Raw genomic sequence first — 23,262 nt, forward strand, 5'->3', positions numbered from 1 at the left:
ATGATAGGTCTGAATATTGTCAGAGCAGATTTGACTGTCTCTCTGCCATGCCAAGTTAACCACGTCATAGAACATGTCAAACATTGTCATACAGTAGCAACTGTTTCCCTTTTACCTGATTCCTAGATCATGATGTATGATACTCAGACCCTCTAACCAGCCTACTCTGCCTCCCCTGCAGAAAGAACGGGACTTGGAGCTCGCCGCCCGCATCGGCCAGTCACTGCTGAAGAAGAACAAAACCCTCAGTGAGAGAAATGGATTCCTGGAGGAGCAAGTGGAGCACATTCGAGAGGAGGTGTGTGTGTGTGTGTGTGTGTGTGTGTATCTTGTGTATGTGCACATGTGCTTTTCTCTCTCAGGACCAGGAGAATATGTTTTATCTCTCTCCTCTCTCTCACTATCTCTAATTTCTCTCCCTCTCTGTCCCTCTCTCTCCATCTCCCATCTCTCTCCCTCTCTCATCTCTCTCCCTCTCTCATCTCTCTCCCTCTCTCATCTCTCTCCCTCTGTCCCCTTCTCTCCCTCTCTCATCTCTTTCCCTCTCTCATCTCTTTCCCTCTCTCATCTCTCTCCCTCTCTCATCTCTCTCCCTCTCTCTCGCTCATCTCTCTCCCTCTCTCATCTCTCTCCCTCTCTCTCGCTCATCTCCCTCTCTCATCTCTCTCCCTTCTCACCCTCTCTGTCACCCTCTCTCCCTCTGCAGGTTTCTCAGCTGCGCCATGATCTGTCAATGAAAGATGAGCTTCTCCAGTTCTACACTAGTGCAGCAGAGGAGAGTGAAGGAGATTCGTCCACCTCTACCCCGTGAGTCTATCTGTCATCCCGGCCTACACTCTTCCTCTCCCACTTCAGTCATAGCCTGGTCCCAGATCTGTTTGGACTGTATAGCCTGTGAGATTAGCCTGGTTCCGAGAGCTGTTTGTGGTTTATAGCCAACTCCTATGGTCGTTGTTATGCTAAAGGCTAGAACTGGCCCTGTTCCCCTCCACTCATCTCATCCACTTTTTCCTCTTAAAGCAAAACTCCTTCATTTTGCCGTTGTCAGTATACCCCCACTATGCTCTATTGCTCAGGTTACTCAGGAGAAAGCATTTAGCTAGAGGAGGTGACTGCTGTATGTGGTCCTGGTGGGGTTAGTCCCTACAGTACTGTAAGGTCTCGCTTCCCTTATTTCTCCCAATTGTAGCTACACCCCTTTTACACTGGTATAACAATTCAAGTTAAAGGTCCAATGCAGACGTTTTCTATCTCGATATCAAATCATTTCTGGGGAACAGTTAAGTACCTTACTGTGATTTGTTTTCAATTAAAATGGTCAAAAGAAACAAAAATGGCTACTTAGCAAAGAGCAATTTCTCAGGCAAGAATTTAGCTAGGACTGTCTGGGAGTGGTCTGAGTGGGGAGAGAGAAACTGAAAACGATCTGTTATGGGCAGAGAGGTTTGGAACTCTCTTATTGGTCTAATAACAAATTTAAAACTTCATCCCACCAAAATAGGCTGAAATTTCAGGCGGTCTTTTCAAACAGCTCTTACACTAAAAGGGCATTATCATAATTTTCACAATTTCACAGTATTATTCCAACCTAGTGTGGAAATATATATAAAACACAAGAAGATCATGTTTTTGACTGCACTGGGCCTTTAAGCTCTTATTTCACTGGTCCTACAAGTCCATCCAAAGGGTAGCTACTTGATATGTTTTGTGTCTCCTGCTTAAGGACGGCTTCAAGCCTGTTTTCTTTAAGATGAATAAAAGCCTTTGATTCGTTTGTCTAGAAAAAACCCCTCTTTTTTCCAGAGGTACTGTGACCCTGTGTGACAGACTGAGGCAGTAGGCTGGGGTTGGTTCTCTCTCTCAGGAGGAAAATACACAAACTGACCTGTTTCACTTACCCCTCAAATACAGAGCAGTCGGGTGAAAACCAAGACAGTGGCGTTCCCACTAGTGTCATAATGGCAGACACTACCAGGCATCCTATTACGCTGGTGGTAAAACATTGATTGACTGTTCCATCTATCCTTGTTGTCTAAATTATGCAGATGTTCCCAGTCTGGTCTGTATATCATGTTAAACCTCTGCCAGCTCTGCCCAGTAATTTCTCCTTGGGCGATATGATGCCCTGTTCTTACAAATGTATGGCTTTGTCCCAAATGGCACCCTATTCCCTATGTAATCCACTACTTTTGACCAGGGCCAATAGTGCTCTGGTCAAACGTAGTGCACTACATGTTGAACTACGGGCCCTGGTGGTCAAAAGTAGTTCAATTGGTAAGGAGTAGGATACCATTTGGAACATAGACTATGTCTCTTGTCACTGACCGACCGGCCGCCGTGTCTCGTCCACACAGCATCCGCCACAATGACTCCACACTGTTGGTGCCAAGTTACTTCCCCCTGGACTCACTGCAGAAGAAACTCAAAGACCTGGAGGCAGAGAACATCTCTCTTAGATCAGAGGTAAAGTCATGTAGCTAACTAACCCTCTGTGTCATTCTGTGTCCTACTGACCATACTGTGAAGGAGAGCTCATCAGATATTAATGTCACTGCTATGGGGACCGATCATGGCTCTGAACCCTGGGGTTAAGATCACACAGTCTGGGGGATTTATTTTATACCATTCACTCAACACTGTACCTTGCTAAACATTGACTAAACCTTAAAGACAGTGAAGAGATGGAAACTTGGTAACACTTTATTTTATAGTCACCTAATAAAGAAACTACATAACAGCATAATGAAATACTTATTACTTGGTCACATGGGAGTTCATTATAACAAACACCATGATGTTAGCAAGAATTAGCGAATTTGATTGAATAACTTCAGACATTACCAGAAAGATTCAGTAGAGTATTTTCATAGTAAACCAGAGGTACCAGTGGTAATAGGACTGGAATAAGTACTGTTGCCAATACTTTACACCAAGCTCTCCTGCTGTGTGATAATGAAAATGATGATGTTGATGATGACGCGTGGCTGCATCCTGTCATCCCCCACCAGGCCAGTCACCTGGAGACTGAGACAGAGGAGTACGAGGAGAAGGAACAGCAGCTGGTCAACGACGTTGTCAAAGAGCTGAGTGAGTAACACACACACACACACACACACACACACACACGGTTCACACACACACGGTTCACATCTCACGTCCCCTGGTCTCCCTGCGAGAAAGCAAAACAGGGCTGTGTTTCATTCCAATAAGGATGTTCCCTCCCCTCTGCCCTCGTTCACTCCCCTTCACACATCTGATAGGACTGGATATGTGAAAGCAATATGGAGGGAACTAGGTGGAGATATTACTTACACCTACCTAGGCAGTTAACCTCATGTATCTCAGTGGAGCTAAATTTAGCCGCTAAGTGTTGCCACGGAGGAGGCCTAGGAGAGGTCAACAACATTGATTCATGGTGGATGCTCATGTCATTTATTTCGCCCCGTGTGCCCACTAGGAGATGCCAACCACCAGATGTCCACCCTGGCGGAGGAGCTGGCGAGGAAGACGGATGACGCATCTCGCCAGCAGGAGGAGATCACACACCTCCTGTCCCAGATCGTAGACCTGCAGAAGAAGTCCAAGTCTGTGAGTGGCCAGGCCAGTAATAACCCAGACTGCCTGCTACGGTCCAAGCCAATGGACATGTTCCAGGTCGCCTTTCTTACTGTCCAGCTCTGCAGATTCTTCTGATATCACAACGCCTGGAGAAGTAGAACCATATTCATAATATAGCCATCTTCAGAGATGCACAGCTGCAAAGAAGACGACCTGGAACACAACTAGTCTTATAGCTGTTATCTGTGTGTCTATGATGACGTGTGTGAGCCTATAACCCTAAGAGACTAAGTCATTTATGTTCCGCAGTATGCAGTGGAAAATGAGGAGCTCACCCAGCATCTAGGGGCTGCCAAAGATGCCCAGCGCCAGCTCACTGCTGAGGTACAGTAAGGCCTCATTAATCAATTACCCAGAGGACAATAAGCACTGCCTAACGAGACCCAATTACCACGCTAGTGATGTTTTCCATTATTTCAGGGGTGTCAAGTCATTCCATGCAGGGCCTAGTGTCTGCTGCTATTTGTTTTCCCTTTCCATTAAATCTAGACAACCAGGTGAGGGGAGTTCCTAACTAATCAGTGACCTTAAGGGAGGAGTGAAAACCTGCAGACATTCGGCCCTCCGTGGAATGAGTTTGACACGTGCATTATTGCGTCAGCTGGTGGAAGTTGGGTTATATAATTCAATACAATACAATCGCTAACCAAATTGAAATAGAATAGTGTTTGATGTCCCCCGGTTGTTTCAACAGCATATGATTACCACTGTCACTAACATTATCTAGAATGGTGATATAGTCCATATCGTTTTCTGAGCATTTCCTCATCTCTCTCGCTCCTCTTCTCTCGCTCTCTCTCCTCTCTCCCCTCCTCTAGCTGAGGGAGTTGGAGGATAAATATGCAGAGTGTATGGAGATGCTCCATGAGGCCCAGGAAGAGCTGAAGAACCTCCGGAATAAATCACTGCCCCTCAGTACACCCCGACGCTTCCACTCCCTGGGCCTGTTCCCTATGGTGAGACACACACACACAGGGAGTCAGAGTAATAAATCACTGCCCCTCAGTACACCCCGACGCTTCCACTCCCTGGGCCTGTTCCCTATGGTGAGACACACACACACAGGGAGTCAGAGTAATAAAACGCTGCCCCTCAGTACACTTCAACACTTCCTGTTCCCTATGGTGAGACACACACACACAGGGAGTCAGAGTAATAAATCACTGCCTCTCAGTACACCCCGACGCTTCCACTCCCTGGGCCTGTTCCCTATGGTGAGACACACACACACAGGGAGTCAGAGTAATAAATCACTGCCCCTCAGTACACCCCGACGCTTCCACTCCCTGGGCCTGTTCCCTATGGTGAGACACACACACACAGGGAGTCAGAGTAATAAAACGCTGCCCCTCAGTACACTTCAACACTTCCTGTTCCCTATGGTGAGACACACACACACAGGGAGTCAGAGTAATAAGACGCTGCCCCTCAGTACACTTCAACACTTCCTGTTCCCTATGGTGAGGAGAGAGAGAGAGATTCTGTTTGTTGAAAACACTAAAGCTAAGAGGATGGGCTCTGGGTACAAGGTCAAGGAGAACTGAATTCACAGGTGCAAAACTTCTTCAGACAATGAACAGTATACATACAGAGAGATTTCCTTTCATCAGGTTTTGTTTTCAACCCCGTTCCTCAGATGTTAACAGCATGGTTTATGCCGACGGGGTGAGTGGAGACCCTGTCTATTGCATCTCTGACTGCATGATGTGTTGCCACTCACCACCAGTGAGGAGCAGGGAGGTAACCCTAATGTCCTGGCCCCAGGCCCAGCCTTTGCCACGTCGTAACTGCCGTGCCCTGCCCCAGAACTGTGACGTAACTGTAACATAAAGACAGTCACAGAGAGCGGTAGACACCTTATCTGTGTTAGCGTCTAGCTGTAGTGAACGTGGTCTGCCGGGAGAAGGAGATGGCTGGTATTGACCCTGTAGAGAGAAGTCATGTTTTGAGGTGTTTACAGTAGGATTAACAGGTTGGGGTTGGTTCCCATAGTAAACCTGTTATGTCTGTGTGATGGATCCTGTCTTGTTTTGTTTGTCCCGAATCAATCGGCTGTGTTTTGGGACCCAGAAGATTCTCTAACAAATTAACCCATGTGTGTCTAGATTCAATTCAGTCACATAGTCTCTCTATAACATGGGTCTCCAATCCTGTTCCTGGAGAGAAACCCTCCTGTAGGTTTTCACACAAACCCTGTTCCTGGAGAGATACCCTCCTGTAGGTTTTCACTCCAACCCTGTTCCTGGAGAGATACCCTCCTGTAGGTTTTCACTCCAACCCTGTTCCTGGAGAGATACCCTCCTGTAGGTTTTCACTCCAACCCCAGTTGTAACTAACCTGGTTCTGCTTATCAACCAGATAATTATTAGAATCAGGTGTGATAGATTAGGGTTGGAGTGAAAACCTACAGGGCGGTAGCTCTCCAGGAACGGGGTTGGAGTGAAAACCTACAGGGCGGTAGCTCTCCAGGAACGGGGTTGGAGTGAAAACCTACAAGACAGTACTCTCCAGGAACAGGGTTGGAGTGAAAACCTACAGGGCGGTAGCTCTCCAGGAACGGGGTTGGAGTGAAAACCTACAGGGCGGTAGCTCTCCAGGAACGGGGTTGGAGTGAAAACCTACAAGACAGTACTCTCCAGGAACAGGGTTGGAGTGAAAACCTACAGGGCGGTAGCTCTCCAAGAACAGGGTTGGAGTGAAAACCTACAGGGCGGTAGCTCTCCAGGAATGGGGTTGGAGTGCCCTGCTCTAGAATGCACCAATGTTCCAGCTTAACACGGCTGGACATATACAACGTCAGTTTGGTATAGAGAGAAGGGCAGAGTTGGGACATCCAGCTTTCTTACGTCACTGCCTCATCCGCTTGTTGTCCTAGCGTAAACATCCCCCGGACACAAATAAGTAGCTAGAAAGATGGTGATTTTTAATGAGTGCATTTACGCCCACCCGTAGTATGTGCTCCAGCAGGTATATCTCACTGGTCATCCCCAAAGCCAACACCTCCTTTGGCCGCCATTCCTTCCAGTTCTCTGCTGCCAATGACTGGAACAAATTGCAAAAATCTCTGAAGCTGGAGACACTTATCTCCCTCACTAACTTTAAGCATCAGTTGTCAGAGCACCTTACCGATCACTGCACCTGTACACAGCCCATCTGAAATTAGCCCACCCAACTACCTCATCCCTATATTGTTATTTATTTTGCTAATTTGCACCCCAGTATCTCTATTTGCACATCATCTCTTGCACATCTATCATTCCAGTGTTAATACTAATTGTAATTATTTTGCACTATAGTCTATTTATTGCCTTACCTCCATAACTTGCTACATTTGCACACACTGTATATATATTTTCTGTTGTATTTTTGACTTTATGTTTTGTTTTACCCCATATGTAACTCTGTGTTGTTGTTTTTATCGCACTGCTTTGCTTTATCTTGGCCAGGTCGCAGTTGTAAATGAGAACTTGTTCTCAACTGGCTTACCTGGTTAAATAAAGGTTAAATAAAAAAAATATATGCAAGTGGTTAGTTTGCATCAACTACCTTCACTTAAACCACTGCAAAGGTTTTGCCTGCAAACTTTGGTTTCCAATCGTTACATTCTGGCATGTCTGCCTCGTGATTTGTTGGGAGAGTGGTCTGTCTGAAGAGGACTCCCCCCTTTTCGAAGTTACCAAGAGAATCCGTCATTAATCGCAGACCTAACCTCGTGCTGTTGCTGCCCTAGGTCTGGGGCTTCAGAGACTAGTCACATAGTACTCATTACTATTGTCTGTCTGTCTGTCTGTCCTCCCAGGACTCTCTAGCTGCTGAGATTGAGGGCACCATGAGGAAGGAGCTGGCTATGGATGACCCGGAAGTGGAAGAGCAGAAGTAGACCCTCATCCAATACTAATATCTCTATTCAATACCAATATCTACTGTAGTACATCTAACCCTAACCCCATTTTAGAGCTACGCTGATATTGTGTCCGTGTGTGTGTCCATGGTATGTGTGTGTGTGTGTGTAGGTTGCACCCCAAGCGTGTGTTTGAGACCGTGAAAAACGTTAACCTGATGCGTCAGCGCTCCTCTCTGGCCCCGTCTCCCATGAACATCCCCGGCTCCAACCGGTCGTCCTGTCTGAACTCGGGCCGCTCCAGCTGCCTGTCCACGCCCCGCTCCAGCCTGTACGGAGGAGATATGGGGAGCATCCTCATAGACAACCGCACCAACAGCTTCATACTGGAGACGCCTGACCACAGGTGCTGGGACTGAGCCATGACTCTACTGGCTGTCTGGCTCTCTTTCACTTTGAAATCTCTCTTTCTCTCTTGTTGAATGTGAACTCTCTTGTTGAATGTGAACTCTCTTGTTGAATGTGAACTCTCTTGTTGAATGTGAACTCTCTTGTTGAATGTGAACTAACTCACTCTCTCTCTAAATGTGAGCTCTCTGAATGTGAACTCTCTAAATGAGAACTCTCGCTGAATGTGAACTCTCTCTTTCTCGCTGAACATGAAGTATTTCTCTCTCCTCTTCCTGTCTCTCTCTCTCCCTGCCCTCTGTACTTCTCTCTCTCCCTACCTGTCTCTCTCTCCCTGCCCTCTGTACTTCTCTCTCTCCCTACCTGTCTGTCTCTCTCTCCCTGCCCTCTGTACTTCTCTCTCTCCCTACCTGTCTGTCTCTCTCTCCCTGCCCTCTGTACTTCTCTCTCTCCCTACCTGTCTGTCTCTCTCTCCCTGCCCTCTGTACTTCTCTCTCTCCCTACCCGTCTGTCTCTCTCTCCCTGCCCTCTGTACTTCTCTCTCTCCCAACCCGTCTGTCTCTCTCTCCCTGCCCTCTGTACTTCTCTCTCTCCCTACCTGTCTGTCTCTCTCTCCCTGCCCTCTGTACTTCTCTCTCTCCCTACCTGTCTGTCTCTCTCTCCCTGCCCTCTGTACTTCTCTCTCTCCCTACCTGTCTGTCTCTCTCTCCCTGCCCTCTGTACTTCTCTCTCTCCCTACCTGTCTGTCTCTCTCTCCCTGCCCTCTGTACTTCTCTCTCTCCCTACCTGTCTGTCTCTCTCTCCCTGCCCTCTGTACTTCTCTCTCTCCCTACCTGTCTGTCTCTCTCTCCCTGCCCTCTGTACTTCTCTCTCTCCCTACCTGTCTGTCTCTCTCCCTGCCCTCTGTACTTCTCTCTCTCCTCTTCCTGTCTCTTTCTCTTTATTTCTCTCTATCCCGCATTCTCTCTCTTCTTGATCTAGTAAGGTTCTGGCTGTAACAACAGCTCAGAGGTCGTCCCATCCATGTAGTTGTCCAGTAAAGTCTATCAGAGCATAAACAGTGTAAACCAAGATGGCGCACATGGTTTCCTGAATGCATGTCTGCTATCGTTGGAATTTGAATAGATCAGGGTTAGGGTTACTAAGCACTTTGCAGGCTATACAACAACACTGCCAGCAATGTCCATGGCTTTGCTAGGTAAACCAAGAGGGAGAGGAGGAAGTGTGCCTTTACTAGTTCCCAAAAGCAACCACAGTACAATAAAGCCAAACAGTACTTTCTCATGTAACTGCAGTTGAACTGATTATGTTGTGGCACTTCATAAAAAATGCTTGGAAAGTGAAAACTTCTTGTGTTGATGTCAAGTGACCATTGGTTATTAGGAATGCCAACCGCATATAACAACGGTTGACTCGTTTTTTTGTTTTGTTGATGTCATCAGCATGTCTTGTTGCTATGCACTTTGTTATGTAAAGGACCAGAGCCTGTCATACAGCAGACCAGTTATAGGACCTTTTGTTAGACTTGTAGCATTGAATAGGACTAGATTTAATAAATAAATACTATGTACCCCCCCCCCCCCCCCCCCCCCCCTCCACCAGTGTGGATGACTCCAACAAGAAACCAGGGACCCCTGGAACGCCGGGCTCTCAGGATCTGGAAGCAGCCCTCCGACGTCTCTCCCTGCGGCGGGACAACTGCCTGAGCGAGCGCCGCTTCTTCGAGGAGGAGAGGGATCGGAAGCTCCAGGGGCTGGTGGAGAAGGGAGAGGTGTACAGCGGCAGTATGACCCCCACAGAGAGCATCATGTCCCTGGGAGGAACACACCCCTCTTCCGTCTGGTCTGGGTACTCCTTCTGCTCCCGCTCCTACCTGCCGGAGAAGCTGCAGATCGTCAAGCCACTGGAAGGTGACTCCCCCCACCACCCCCGCGACCTCTCACCCTGCTGCTGGTTGACACGCTGTGGGAGCTAATGCACCATGACGAGTGCAGCCTCTCAGTACTCCTCCTACTTCAGACACACCCAGCCCTGCTGCTGGTTCCAGATCTACAGTTAGAGTTGAGGCTCACATACATCGTACCTAATGTGGATCTAGCTTTCGTATGCCGGTCGTTCAGCGTGCTGTGTTTTAGGGACCACCCGCTGTAGACGTCTGACTAAAATCTTTAAGTGATTCTACATGTAAAATCGGTACGCACTCGGTTCGCAAATTACGTTCAGAGGAGCCAAGTTCCAGCAAACTGTATTGGTGTGCCTGAGCCCTTAGAGTCAGACTTAGAGTCAGAACAGCCCACTGCCACTAGCCCTGCCTGACACATTAGTTTAGCCTACAATGTTATCATCATGCAAAGCAAATCCAGACCTGTCGCTGGTCTTTTCCACAACAACATTGAGGCCCTGTGCTACTCATCCTATGTTTTATCAAGGAGGGATCACATTACTCTAATGTCCATGTGAAATGATCTCCAAACATATCAGGCATCCGCAAAAAGCAGTTAAAAAGAGATTCGCTGCATATTTGTGTTATCTCCTGAAAGAACCTGAAAGAAACTGTTTGAAATACAAGTTGGAAACTGTGTTAGTTTGAATTGATAGACGCAGTTATATTACAGGTATGAAGCACACGTTTAACCAAAATGTTTCTTACATAGAGTATTTTCCTATGCTAAAATACTAAATATATTTATTTTCCTAATGTTGTTTTTGACATGTTTTTAGTCAGATTTAATGGTTGATTGAAATATCACCAGAGATCAAGGGGCCCTGGTCAAAAGTAGTGCACCATATAGGGATGTAGGGTGGCATTTGGGACGTGGCCACGGTCAGGTTATACAGTAGTACAGTATCTAATCTGGGTCTCTAGTGCCACCTGGTGACAACACCATTAACATGCACAATGAATCAACACTTTACCTTGCCTGTTCATTACATTATTACACTGTTATTACATTATCATTACACTATAATAATATACACTAAGATTTAGTTCAAATCTAATTATTGCTTCTTTTTGCTACATGTTTTATGCATCTTTTGACGCCAGTCAGTCATTTGCATGGCATTATCAGTCTGTTTGGAATTGAGACGTTAGGTACAGTGCATCTTATTACATTATCAATCTGGACTTGAGACGTTAGGTACAGTGCATCTTATTACATTATCAATCTGTTTGGACTTGAGACGTTAGGTACAGTGCATCTTATTACATTATCAATCTGTTTGGACTTGAGACGTTAGGTACAGTGCATCTAATTTCAACCCTTTTCTTTCTTACGCATGTCTCTTTCAGTTGGTGTCTTGTCTATTCTGTGTTCATTAATTTCAGTTTCTGTTGACCTTCTATCAGCTTGTTTTATATACAGTTGAAGTCGGAAGTTTACGTACACCTTAGCCAAATACATTTCAACTCAGTTTTTCACAATTCCTGACATTTAATCCTAGTAAAAATTCCCTGTCTTAGGTCAGTTAGGATCACCACTTTATTTTAAGAATGTGAAATGTCAGAATAATAGTAGTAGCATTGCCTTTAAATTGTTTAACTTGGCTCAAACGTTTCGGGTAGCCTTCCACAAGCTTCCCACAATAGGTTGGGTGAATTTTGGCCCATTCGTCCTGATAGAGCTGGTGTAACTGAGTCAGGTTTGTAGGCCTCCTTGCTCGCACACGTTTTTTAAGTTGTGCCCATACATTTTCTATAGGATTGAGGTCAGGGCTTTGTGATGGCCACTCCAATACCTTGACTTTGTTGTCCTTAAGCCATTTTGCCACAACTTTGGAAGTATGCTTGGGGTCATTGTCCATTTGGAAGACTAATTTGCGACCAAGCTTTAACTTCCTGACTGATGTCTTGAGATGTTGCTTCAATATATCCACATAATTTTCCTTCCTCATGATGCCATCTTTTTTGTGAAGTGCACCAGTCCCTCCTGCAGCAAAGCACCCCCACAGCATGATGCTGCCACCCCCGTGCCTCACGGTTGGGATGGGGTTCTTCGGCTTGCAAGTACCCCCTTTTTCCTCCAAACATAACGATGGTCATTATGGCCAAACAGTTCTATTTTTGTTTCATCAGACCAGAGGACATTTCTCCAAAAAGTACGATCGTTGTCCCCATGTGCAGTTGCAAACCGTAGTCTGGCTTTTTTATGACCGTTTTGGAGCAGTGGCTTCTTCCTTGCTGAGCGGCCTTTCAGGTTATGTTGATATAGGACTCGTTTTACTGTGGATATAGATACTTTTGTATCTGTTTCCTCCAGCATCTTCACAAGGTCCTTTGCTGTTGTTCTGGGATTTATTTGCACTTTTCGCACCAAAGTATGTTAATCTCTAGGAGACAGAACATGTCTCCTTCCTGAGCGGTATGACGACTGCGTGGTCCCATGGTGTTTATACTTGCGTACTATTGTTTGTACAGATGAACGTGGTACCTTCAGGCGTTTGGAAATTGCTCCCAAGGATGAACCAGACTTGTGGAGGTCTACAATTTTTTTTTCTTCTGAGGTCTTGGCTGATTTCTGTTGATTTTCCCATGATGTCAAGCAAAGAGGCACTGAGTTTGAAGATAGGCCTTGAAATACATCCACAGGTACACCTCCAATTGACTCAAATGATGTCAATTAGCCTATCAGAAGCTTCTAAAGCCATGACATCATTTTCTGGAATTTTCCAAGCTGTTTAAAGGCACAGTCAACTTAGTGTATGTAAACTTCTGAACCACTGGAATTGTGATACAGTGAAATAATCTGTCTGTAGACAATTGTTGGAAAAATTACTTGTGTCATGCACAAAGTAGATGTCCTAACTGACTTGCCAAAACTATAGTTTGTTAACAAGACATTTGTGGAGTGGTTGAAAAACGAGTTTTAATGACTCTAACCTAAGCGTATGTAAACTTCCGACTTCAACTGTAGCTCTTCCAATAAAATCGACCAATTTTATTTTGACGCCAGTCAGTCATTTGCATGGCATTATCAGTCTGTTTGGACTTGAGACGGTAGGTACAGTGCATCTTATTACATTATTAGCTCTTCCAATTAAATCTACTAATTTTCTCTCTTTATGTTCATATTTGCCTGTACCTAACCTTTTGAAAGACTTTACTCCTCTATCTGATTGATAAGGGACAGGGAGAACCACAGATTTGACTTGAAATAAAGGTACATTTCAGAAACCACTGCTAGAAGTGGCGATACACACTGATATCTTACTTGCAAGTGAGATAATATAACTTGGTGTAAACACCCTAGAATTGGGTGAAAGCTGGGTGAAGGCAACCTCTTCCACAACTCCCATCAATGCATGTTGAAGTCCAAATCGTCACCCCTCTCCACACATAGACCAGACCTACTGTGTAGTTACACTGCCTTTCCCTTAACTGTTCTTCTCAGGCTTTCCCATTGAGATTTAGCTCAATTCAACCCAATGTGGAATAGTTGAATGGTGATGTCACTTGGTTTACGACCTACAGGATGAACTGCCATACAAAGGCAGCTCTGTCTGTTAGAAAGGAGGGAACGCTACTACTAAAGTAGAGTCATGTTGTTGGACATGGATACCCCTGACCTCCCTGGATTCATAGAGTATGCATGTGGATGTGTAGAGAGCAATGTAAAGGGGCTATATTTAGATGCCCTTAAACACCCTTCATGTTCTACCGTATCTGTTCACATCCAGATTTATATCAGTGGTCTAGAGAGGGAAGGCCATTTCTGTTACGTTTCTCCAGCCATCTTATGATGTATGATAGCAGCTGATATATTATACGCATTACCATAGAAACCCATTTAACATAGAAGCCTATATTATGACGCATTACCATAGAAACCCATTTAACATAGAAGACTATATTATGATGCATTAGCATAGAAACCCATTTAACATAGAAGCCTATATTATGATGCATTATCATAGAAACCCATTTAACATAGAAGCCTATATTATGATGCATTACCATAGAAACCCATTTAACATAGAAGCCTATATTATGATGCATTACCATAGAAACCCATTTAACATAGAAACCTATATTATGACGCATTACCATAGAAACCCATTTAACATAGAAGCCTATATTATGATGCATTACCATAGAAACCCATTTAACATAGAATACTATATTATGATGCATTAGCATAGAAACCCATTTAACATAGAAGCAGCCTATATTATGATGCATTATCATAGAAACCCATTTAACATAGAAGCCTATATTATGATGCATTACCATAGAAACCCATTTAACATAGACTATATTATGATGCATTACCATATAAGCCTATATTATGATGCATTACCATAGAAACCCATTTAACATAGAAGCCTATATTATGACGCATTACCATAGAAACCCATTTAACATAGAAGCCTATATTATGATGCATTACCATAGAAACCCATTTAACATAGAAGCCTATATTATGATGCATTACCATAGAAACCCATTTAACATAGAAGCCTATATTATGATGCATTACCATAGAAACCCATTTAACATAGAATACTATATTATGATGCATTAGCATAGAAACCCATTTAACATAGAAGCCTATATTATGATGCATTATCATAGAAACCCATTTAACATAGAAGCCTATATTATGATGCATTACCATAGAAACCCATTTAACATAGAAGACTATATTATGATGCATTACCATATAAGCCTATATTATGATGCATTACCATAGAAACCCATTTAACATAGAAGCCTATATTATGACGCATTACCATAGAAACCCATTTAACATAGAAGCCTATATTATGATGCATTACCATAGAAACCCATTTAACATAGAAACCTATATTATGACGCATTACCATAGAAACCCATTTAACATAGAAGCCTATATTATGATGCATTACCATAGAAACCCATTTAACATAGAAGCCTATATTATGATGCATTACCATATAAGCCTATATTATGATGCATTACCATAGAAACCCATTTAACATAGAAGCCTATATTATGATGCATTACCATATAAGCCTATATTATGATGCATTACCATAGAAACCCATTTAACATAGAAGCCTATATTATGACGCATTACCATAGAAACCCATTTAACATAGAAGCCTATATTATGATGCATTACCATAGAAACCCATTTAACATAGAAACCTATATTATGATGCATTACCATAGAAACCCATTTAACATAGAAGCCTATATTATGATGCATTACCATAGAAACCCATTTAACATATAAGCCTATATTATGATGCATTACCATAGAAACCCATTTAACATAGAAGCCTATATTATGATGCATTACCATATAAGCCTATATTATGATGCATTACCATAGAAACCCATTACCATAGAAGCCTATATTATGACGCATTACCATAGAAACCCATTTAACATAGAAACCTATATTATGATGCATTACCATAGAAACCCATTACCATAGAAACCCATTTAACATAGAAGCCTATATAGAAATGCAGCAAAAACAAATGCAGATGTGTGTTTAACGTTTGATATTTTCCCTCCCTCCCTCCCAGGCTCAGCCACCCTGCACCAGTGGCAGCAGCTGGCCCAGCCCAACCTGGGTGGGATCCTGGACACGCGGCCTGGTGTGGTCACCAAGGGCTTCCGTCCTCTGGAACTAGACCTGGAGCACATCTACCAGTTCACTGACTTTGAGGAGGAGGACTTTGAGGTAGTGGAGGAGTCAGACGACCTGTCTGTCCACAGCCTCTCTACCTCAGGCTGTAGTGGCATCGCCATCCTCAGCCGGCAGGGCCTCCGTACCCGCTCCTCCTCCTGCTCCTCCACCTGCAGCGGCAGAGCCATCAACAACAGCCTTCCAGAGGGTGGGGTTGGAGGTGATGGAGAAGCCAGGGAAGAGGGCGAGACATTGGGCCCAGGCAGCACACCACTGTTGTCGCCCGCACCTACAGACAGCGAGAACCAGGAGAACCAGGATCAGGCTGCAGCCGCTGATGGGTTGTCCGGTGAGGGAGCCTTCTAAATGGGTCACACAGGCACCAGACGTCCCTAACCCACCCTTCTACCACAGGATGTTGGGGCATTCATTGGCCATTGCCATCCCCTCCCTGCCTGTCCGTCGGCCCCCGATCCCTCCACGCTCATGCACACATCTCCAGGCACACCCACCTCATCCAGACGTGTCCAGACACACCCACCTCATCCAGACGTGTCCAGACACACCCACCTCATCCTGAGGTGTCCTACTGTCATGCCCCTTTTGAGTATATTGAGTTGTATTTATTTCAGTGTCATCTTTAATCTCCACCTCACACATTCACACTTTTCCTAAAATCTCAAGATCCTTCCTTCCTTACGAATTCAGATTAATTTAAATAATCCAGTTCTGATCACCCCTTCCGGCCACTCAAGTAATTTGTGTCCAATCTGGTGTCAAATCATCATCATTGTCACTCCTGAGAAAGTCGTGATTTTGTTAATATCTTCCATCACAGCATTCTTAATCTCAAAGGCATGAAGTTCACTCAAAAAGCCAATTATTAGAGATGTCCTGTGTTAGTGTAAACCTACATAGTAATGTAGTGACGTAGTATAAACCTACATATACGAATGTCACACACTCCAGATTGAGTATGTACAACCTATGGCCAGTGTCCAGGTCACTGTGGTTTGGGTGTGGTGGTATCAGATGACCGTGATCTATTAACAACACCATGCTCACAGCTGCCCAGAAACTCACATGACACTACTGCCGTCAAAGATAGGGGCTCTGGGACTGCGTCCCAAATGGCACCCTATTCCCTATATAGTGCACTACTTTTGACCTTGGCCCATAGTGCTCTGGTCAAAAGTAGTATACTACGTAGCAAATAGGGTGCCATTTGGGACAAATGTTCTGTCCATGACCCTGTTTCCTAGGAATCATTATGGGGTGAAGTGGTGTGAATGTCACCTCAGCTCCTGCCTTTGACATTGAGCTGCAGAGTCCACACACAGCTCCAAACAGTCATCACTGCAGAGTCCACATACAGCTCCAAACAGTCAACACTGCAGAGTCCACATACAGCTCCAAACAGTCAACACTGCAGAGTCCACATACAGCTCCAAACAGTCAACACTGCAGAGTCCACATACAGCTCCAAACAGTCAACACTGCAGAGTCCACATACAGCTCCAAACAGTCATCACTGTCCACACACCACACATCTCCAAACAGTCAACACTGCAGAGTCAACACAAAGCTCCAAACAACCAGTCAACACACCACTTCTGAGTCAACACTGCAGAGTCCACACACAGCTCCAAACAGTCAACACACCACTTATCTGCAGTGTTTTTAGTTTAACCCTGCATTGTGTTCCCTATGGAGAATCCCTATGGTAGAGTGGAACACTAATTCATGCCTGGGATGTTAGGAATCTGCTGAAATCATTGTTCATTAACTGTCATATGTCATTCCTTTATCTGCCTATCAAATGTTTTCAGTGGTTTAAAACGGCATCTTCAGGCTAAAATACAGCGGTTTCATCTTTGCAATTGAAGCAGCTTTAAACCATCCACTCTGTGTCTTTGAGTGTTGGATTTGAAGTTTTATGTTTAAAAAAAATGTGTACCTCTGTTCCCAGTAATAACCCTCCCTCCCTCCACTCTCTCCTTCTCTCCCTCTCTCCCCTTCTCTCCCTCTCTCCCCTTCTCTCCCTCTCTCCCCTTCTCTCCCTCTCTCCCCTTCTCTCCCTCTCTCCCCTTCTCTCCCTGTCTACAGCCCACTACCCTGGTAAATGTATGTCCAACACCAGCTCCACCTATACCTTCACCACCTGTCGGATCATGCACCCATCAGACGAGCTGACCAGAGTCACCCCCAGGTTAGACAACCCTTCTACCCCACACTGGTGGAGTCCCAAATGGCTTCCCTATCCACTATGGGCCCTGGTCAAAAGAAGTGCACTACAGTGTATATAGGGAATAGGGTACCATTTGGGATGCATCCTGACACTGTAGTGCACCCCTGTAGCCACTAGGTGGCAGTGTCTGTCTGAACCACTATCACTGCAGACAATGGAAACCTTGGCTTTCAGCGTTGGGCTGAGGGTGATAATACAGAGAGGATAATAATCAGCCCATATTGCTGAAGGAAATACTGACTCCGATTTAAAAAATGAATTAATATTGATGTAAAAAGTAAGTTAGTCATGATTTCATTCACAAGTACGTTTTCCTTTGCCCTGGCTGAGCCATACTGTGTTCAGCACATACCCGCTGTCTGACAGCTATTATTGCCCCTCTTGGATAACTAAAGTTGATTGAATTGTGTTGACTTGCCCCCCTCCCCTCCAGGTCATGTGATGAGGAAGAGGAAGCCGCTCTATCATGTTGTTCTGAGGGCTGACTTAGGGCTGACTGAGCCACGCCCCCTCCCGCCCCGTGGGTGAGACCTGTCACATGACTAGGAGCATGGCCTCGTTGTAGGGGGTCCAGGGTCTGACTCAGTAGTTTGGGGGTGTTCCTGCCTCGCTGTCTCCTAACTATCCCGCTTCCTTCAATCTCTAAGCCCTCTAACCCCCTCCTGTCAACTGTCAGTCAAACACATCTAGAACCGCTCCTCACCAAAGGGCTGAGACACTCTAATCAATGACAATCAGATCAAAATGTCTTGCATAATATAATGATTGGTCCTGACCCTGGCATTGATTCATACAATACAACTTGATTGTGGTCTGATGATTGATGCTAAGCTTGTGGGTGTTCATTGCTTACTTAACTTTGTTTGGAACAGTGTTCATGACACTGGTTTGTATACGTGTGTTAGCACTGCGTCTCTGATACTAATTGATTAGCAAATTTCCTTTGGTGGTTTTCCAGGAAATGGTATCTGGGGTTGAAATTGCATGTGTTTGGGTTAACATTCAGAAAACCTTGTCAGTGTCTCATTGATTTGTCTGTTTATTAATTTAATGGTCAGTGAGATTTCAATATTAATATTATAAAATTAGATTTTGTATTTGATCTGATATTGATATAGACAGTGATTGATTAGTTCATGTACATTGTAGCAGGAAGTCCCTCTCTATTGTACTAGTCTGCATCAGTGTGTGTACTAAAAAAGGGAACTAACATTGATGATCAGTAATGATCATACTAAAATCAACCTATTGTATAGCTATTGTGTGGTCAAGGCTCTAGAAGGAGCTAATGAGGGGTCTTTTAACTCCATCTGTGTTGACTCTTATAAAATATTGTCATGTGGATGTTATCAATAGCAAGTAATATTAAAGCTTGAATCATCAGTATAGCTTGACTGGCTGTGTCTGTCATAGCTGAGGAGTATAGCTGACTGTATAGCTGACTGTAATATCTGACTGTATAGCAGTACAGCTGACTGTATAGTTGCATAGCTGACTGTATAGCAGTGTAGCTGAATGTATAGCTGTATAGTTGATTGTATAGCTGACAGTATAGCTGACTGTATTGCTGTATGGCAGACTTTATGGCTGACTGTATAGCAGTATGGCTGACTGTATAGTTAACTGTATAGCAGTATAGCTGACTGTATAGCTGACTGTATAACTGACTGTATAGCTGACTGTATAGCTGACTGTATAACTGACTGTATAGCAGTATAACTGACTGTATAGCAGTGTAGCTGACTGTATAGCTGACTGTATAGCTGACTGTATAGCAGTATAGCTGACTGTATATCTGACTGTATAACAGTATATCTGACTGTATAGCAGTATAGCTGACCTTATATCTGACTGTATAGATGACCATATAGCAGTATAGCTGACTGTATAGCTGACTGTATAGCAGTATAGCTGACTGTATATCTGACTGTATAACAGTATAGCTGACTGTATAGCAGTATAGCTGACCTTATATCTGACTGTATAGATGACCATATAGCAGTATAGCTGACTGTATATCTGACTGTGTAGCTGTATAGCTGACTGTATAGCTGACTGTATAGCTGACTGTATAGCTGACTGTATAGCTGACTGTATAGCAGTATAGCTGACTGGAGCAGCATAGCTGACTGTATATCTGACTGTATAGCTGGCAGTATAGCTGACTGTGTTGCAGTATAGCTGACTGTATGGCTGACTGTATAGCAGTATAGCTGACTGTATATCTGACTGTATAGCAGTATAGCTGACTGTATAGCTGACTGTATAGCTGACTGAATAGATGACTGTATAGCTCACAGTATAGCAGTATAGCTGACTGTATAGAAGTATAGCTGACTGTGTTGCTGACTGTATAGCAGTATAGCTGACTGTATAGCTGACTTTATAGCCGACTGTAGAGCAGTATAGTTGACTGTGTAGCAGTATAGCTGGCTGTATAGCTGACTGTATAGAAGTATAGCTGACTGTGTTGCTGACTGTATAGCAGTATAGCTAACTGTATAGCTGACTGTATAGCTGACTGTATAGCAGTATGTGTGTGTGACTGTCTGTGTGTGCTTCTCCATCTCCCTCTTTCAGCCTTATGTCGGGCCCTACTGCCTCCTGCGTCGTGACCAGCAGCAGCAGCGTCAGATCCACCCCCTGCTCCACCCCCTGCACCCCGCGCCGCCTCAGCCTGGCGGCCGAGTCCTTCACCAACCTGAGAGACTCCACCAAGACCATGAGCACTAGTGGAGGTCTTGTGCGGCTCCTCCAGGAGCGAGGCATCTCTGCAGCAGTCTACAACCCTCAGAGCTGGGACCGGGCAGACTGTAGCACCTCCATCCCCACTGGGGGGGCACCGTTGCTCCTACCGCCTCGGCCCCCCGACACTCTACCCTCCACGCCGCCCAACTCCCCAACCCACCACTCCCTCCGCTCCAAACCCAGCGGCCCCTTCGACCTCAGCCCCAGTGCCCTGCCCTATGACAACTTCCTGGCGTCGAAGCCGGCCAGCTCCATCCTGAAGGAGGTGAGGGCGGAGGCCCAGAGCAGTGAGTCAGCGGACAGCGAGTGTCAGATTGACGTCAGCGTCCACAACCTGAAGCTGGTGGACAAGCTGAAGCGCTTCAGCGTGGCTGGGGCCAGCCCCTCTTTATCAGGGGCCACGGGGCCCACCATGCTGGGGCCCCTCAGCGGCCTCCACTGCCCTTCCCACTTCGGCCCCTCTGTGGTGGCCAGTCCAATAGGGGGCCTCGGCCCCGCTCTGAACGCAGGCATCCGCCGCAACCGCAGCTACCCAGCCATGGTAGGGGCCGGCATGGCAATGAAGGGCCCAGGGCCCCACAGCCCCACAGACATGCTCCTTGCTTCTTCCTCCAAGCTCCCCAGACAGACTAGTCTCAATGATGAGTGAATGAAGGTTTCCTTGAGTTGAATGTATATATAGCTGCTGTATGAGGCCCCCGTTTCCGTGACAAATCAACTCTGTGCCTGAAAGAGATGCCCTTTCTTTGTACAGTGCATTTTGTATCAATGATAATTATTTTGTCTTCCGTTATCTCTCTCTTTTTCTTTCTCTCTCTCTTCTGCTTCTCTTTCTCTCTCTTTGTCTCTCTCCTTACAACTCTCAGTAAATAGTACCATGATGTATTATTCTTTCTGTTTCTGATTGGCCAGGCAGATCGGTAGGCTGAAGAACATGTACTGTAGCACCTGTTATCTGTTTAGAAAAAGGAGCGGTTCCAAGCCCAGGTAAACTCATTTAAAAAATCTATTTTTTTTATTCCCAGGTCTAAATGTATACATGTAGACAAAAAAACATTATCTTCCTGTTAATTAGCCAATGAGTGGCAAACAGTACCAACGAACGCACCTTAAGTGGTATTTAAGGGTTTTCAGTGGCATCCATGAAATGTTGGAGGTACGGTATGCAAACTACTAGCTAGCACAATACTGGGCAACAACACATCATGTTATTCACCTCAACGTTTTATCCAAATAAAGACTGGGAAGGAGCCACACTTGAAGCTAAGAGGAATGCATGGATGTTTGCCGTGAATGAATAGGCTATGGTTTGAACTTGAAAACAAAATCACTTTATTGTAACAGACCAACATTATTTCTAGACATTTGTGTGCAGTGTGAGTATGTGAACTTGTGTGTATAAAGTTGTTGAAAGATTGACCTATAGGCCTAGATAGTCTAAGAAAGACTTGAGTCATTTGGTTAAAGTGATAATCAGATATACAGGACATTTCAACCAGAGCCCACTAACTGCTGTCTCCCAATACAAAACCAGTGTACGAGAGTTCTCTGGGAGGGACGCCATTGACTTGTATGAGAGAAAAATTATACAAGTTTCAATTGTTTTTCTCTGTGATAAAAAGCTTTGGTGACTGAACTGTTAGCTTTAAACTAAAGCCACTGTACTGTAAATGAAGTTGTGAAACGCAGAGACGGAGGGATACGTCCTAGTGCCTCATCCTTTACATAGTTTCATTGTTGTTTGACTGACTGACCTGTCTGTCCATTGTGTGGTCTGCCTTCCTCTAATAGATTCCACCCTGCTATGAGCAGTTTAACTACAAATGTGTTTTGAGGATATCCTCCTCGTAGGGGTTTTAACTTGAACTGCAGAGAAGATGAGATATCGTTAGATCTTGGATATCTGTATTTTGAGAGAGCTGCAGTGTATGTGTTGAAATGAAGAAGACACACCTGTTATTTATCATTTACTTCTGACAAAAGTAGAGATTTGTCCGCGCTGACATTGTGTGTAACCTGAATATCCTTTGAATGTATTGATTAACAGCAGAAAATATTATGTCCATATGTCTATGTTGATTTAAATGATGGGTTTTACTGCATTTCAACCACAAAGGGAACTATTATTATAGTACGTGTACATTGTAAATGGTATGTATGCAATGAATTTAGCCATGTTAACTATTTTTTAATAAACTAGAATATATATATATATATAAGGGACAAAAATGTTGTTCAGGCAATGAAGTGGTCAGAACACTGGTCTAAAAACAAGCTGGGTTTTTGTGTTCCGGATTTTCAAGAGCACCTATTTGCAGAAAAGGCGTATCAATAAAACAATTGATATGACCTGCTTGCCTTCATGTCTTTTATTTATCCATCTATTTATTGTTGGTTGGAGTTCACTAAAGACAAAGTAATGACACATAATGCTTGGAGCACTAATCATTAAAAGTCAGGATAATGAACCGTTTTTTAAGAAATGTACTTGACAACAGTAGCGTACATGCTGTTTCACCATACTGGTGCCCACACAGCCATATGACGACAATATGGACCTAGCTACAGCACGTGTTCACATGTGAAAGATCTTGGTCTCCGTTTAATGCAATTAGATGACTATTTGAGCATTTCAGCATTGTTGGAACAAAGTGCATTGTGTTGAGGGTCTATTACGGCAGACGAGCAGCAGAAATAAACCCACTACTCATTCAGCTGGCAATGTTCCCCTAAGTGCTCTTTCAGTGCCCTTTTCTCCATGTTCAAGGAAGTCCTCTCTTTTG

General features: G+C 44.5%; 1 protein-coding gene across 1 annotated transcript in view; it reads left to right on the forward strand.

Moving 5' to 3' along the window:
* Nucleotides 1-22,796, forward strand: part of LOC311139314 (trafficking kinesin-binding protein 1-like) — a gene marked incomplete at its 5' end in the record, with an annotated part of 58,385 nt that extends 35,589 nt beyond the window's left edge. The window contains 14 exons of the mRNA XM_084174193.1: nucleotides 182-298; nucleotides 707-807; nucleotides 2,355-2,463; nucleotides 3,009-3,087; nucleotides 3,458-3,588; nucleotides 3,868-3,942; nucleotides 4,437-4,574; nucleotides 4,860-4,922; nucleotides 7,418-7,494; nucleotides 7,632-7,865; nucleotides 9,470-9,777; nucleotides 15,380-15,832; nucleotides 17,590-17,692; nucleotides 20,312-22,796. Of these exons, the coding sequence (XP_084030319.1) occupies nucleotides 182-298; nucleotides 707-807; nucleotides 2,355-2,463; nucleotides 3,009-3,087; nucleotides 3,458-3,588; nucleotides 3,868-3,942; nucleotides 4,437-4,574; nucleotides 4,860-4,922; nucleotides 7,418-7,494; nucleotides 7,632-7,865; nucleotides 9,470-9,777; nucleotides 15,380-15,832; nucleotides 17,590-17,692; nucleotides 20,312-21,128 (2,805 nt within the window). The 3' untranslated portion in view covers nucleotides 21,129-22,796. The remainder of the gene's footprint in view (nucleotides 1-181; nucleotides 299-706; nucleotides 808-2,354; nucleotides 2,464-3,008; nucleotides 3,088-3,457; nucleotides 3,589-3,867; nucleotides 3,943-4,436; nucleotides 4,575-4,859; nucleotides 4,923-7,417; nucleotides 7,495-7,631; nucleotides 7,866-9,469; nucleotides 9,778-15,379; nucleotides 15,833-17,589; nucleotides 17,693-20,311) is intronic.
* Between the last annotated feature and the right edge of the window lie 466 nt (nucleotides 22,797-23,262).

Source organism: Coregonus lavaretus (assembly GCF_964263955.1).
Source record: "Coregonus lavaretus genome assembly, chromosome: 13".
NCBI lineage: Eukaryota > Metazoa > Chordata > Actinopteri > Salmoniformes > Salmonidae > Coregonus > Coregonus lavaretus.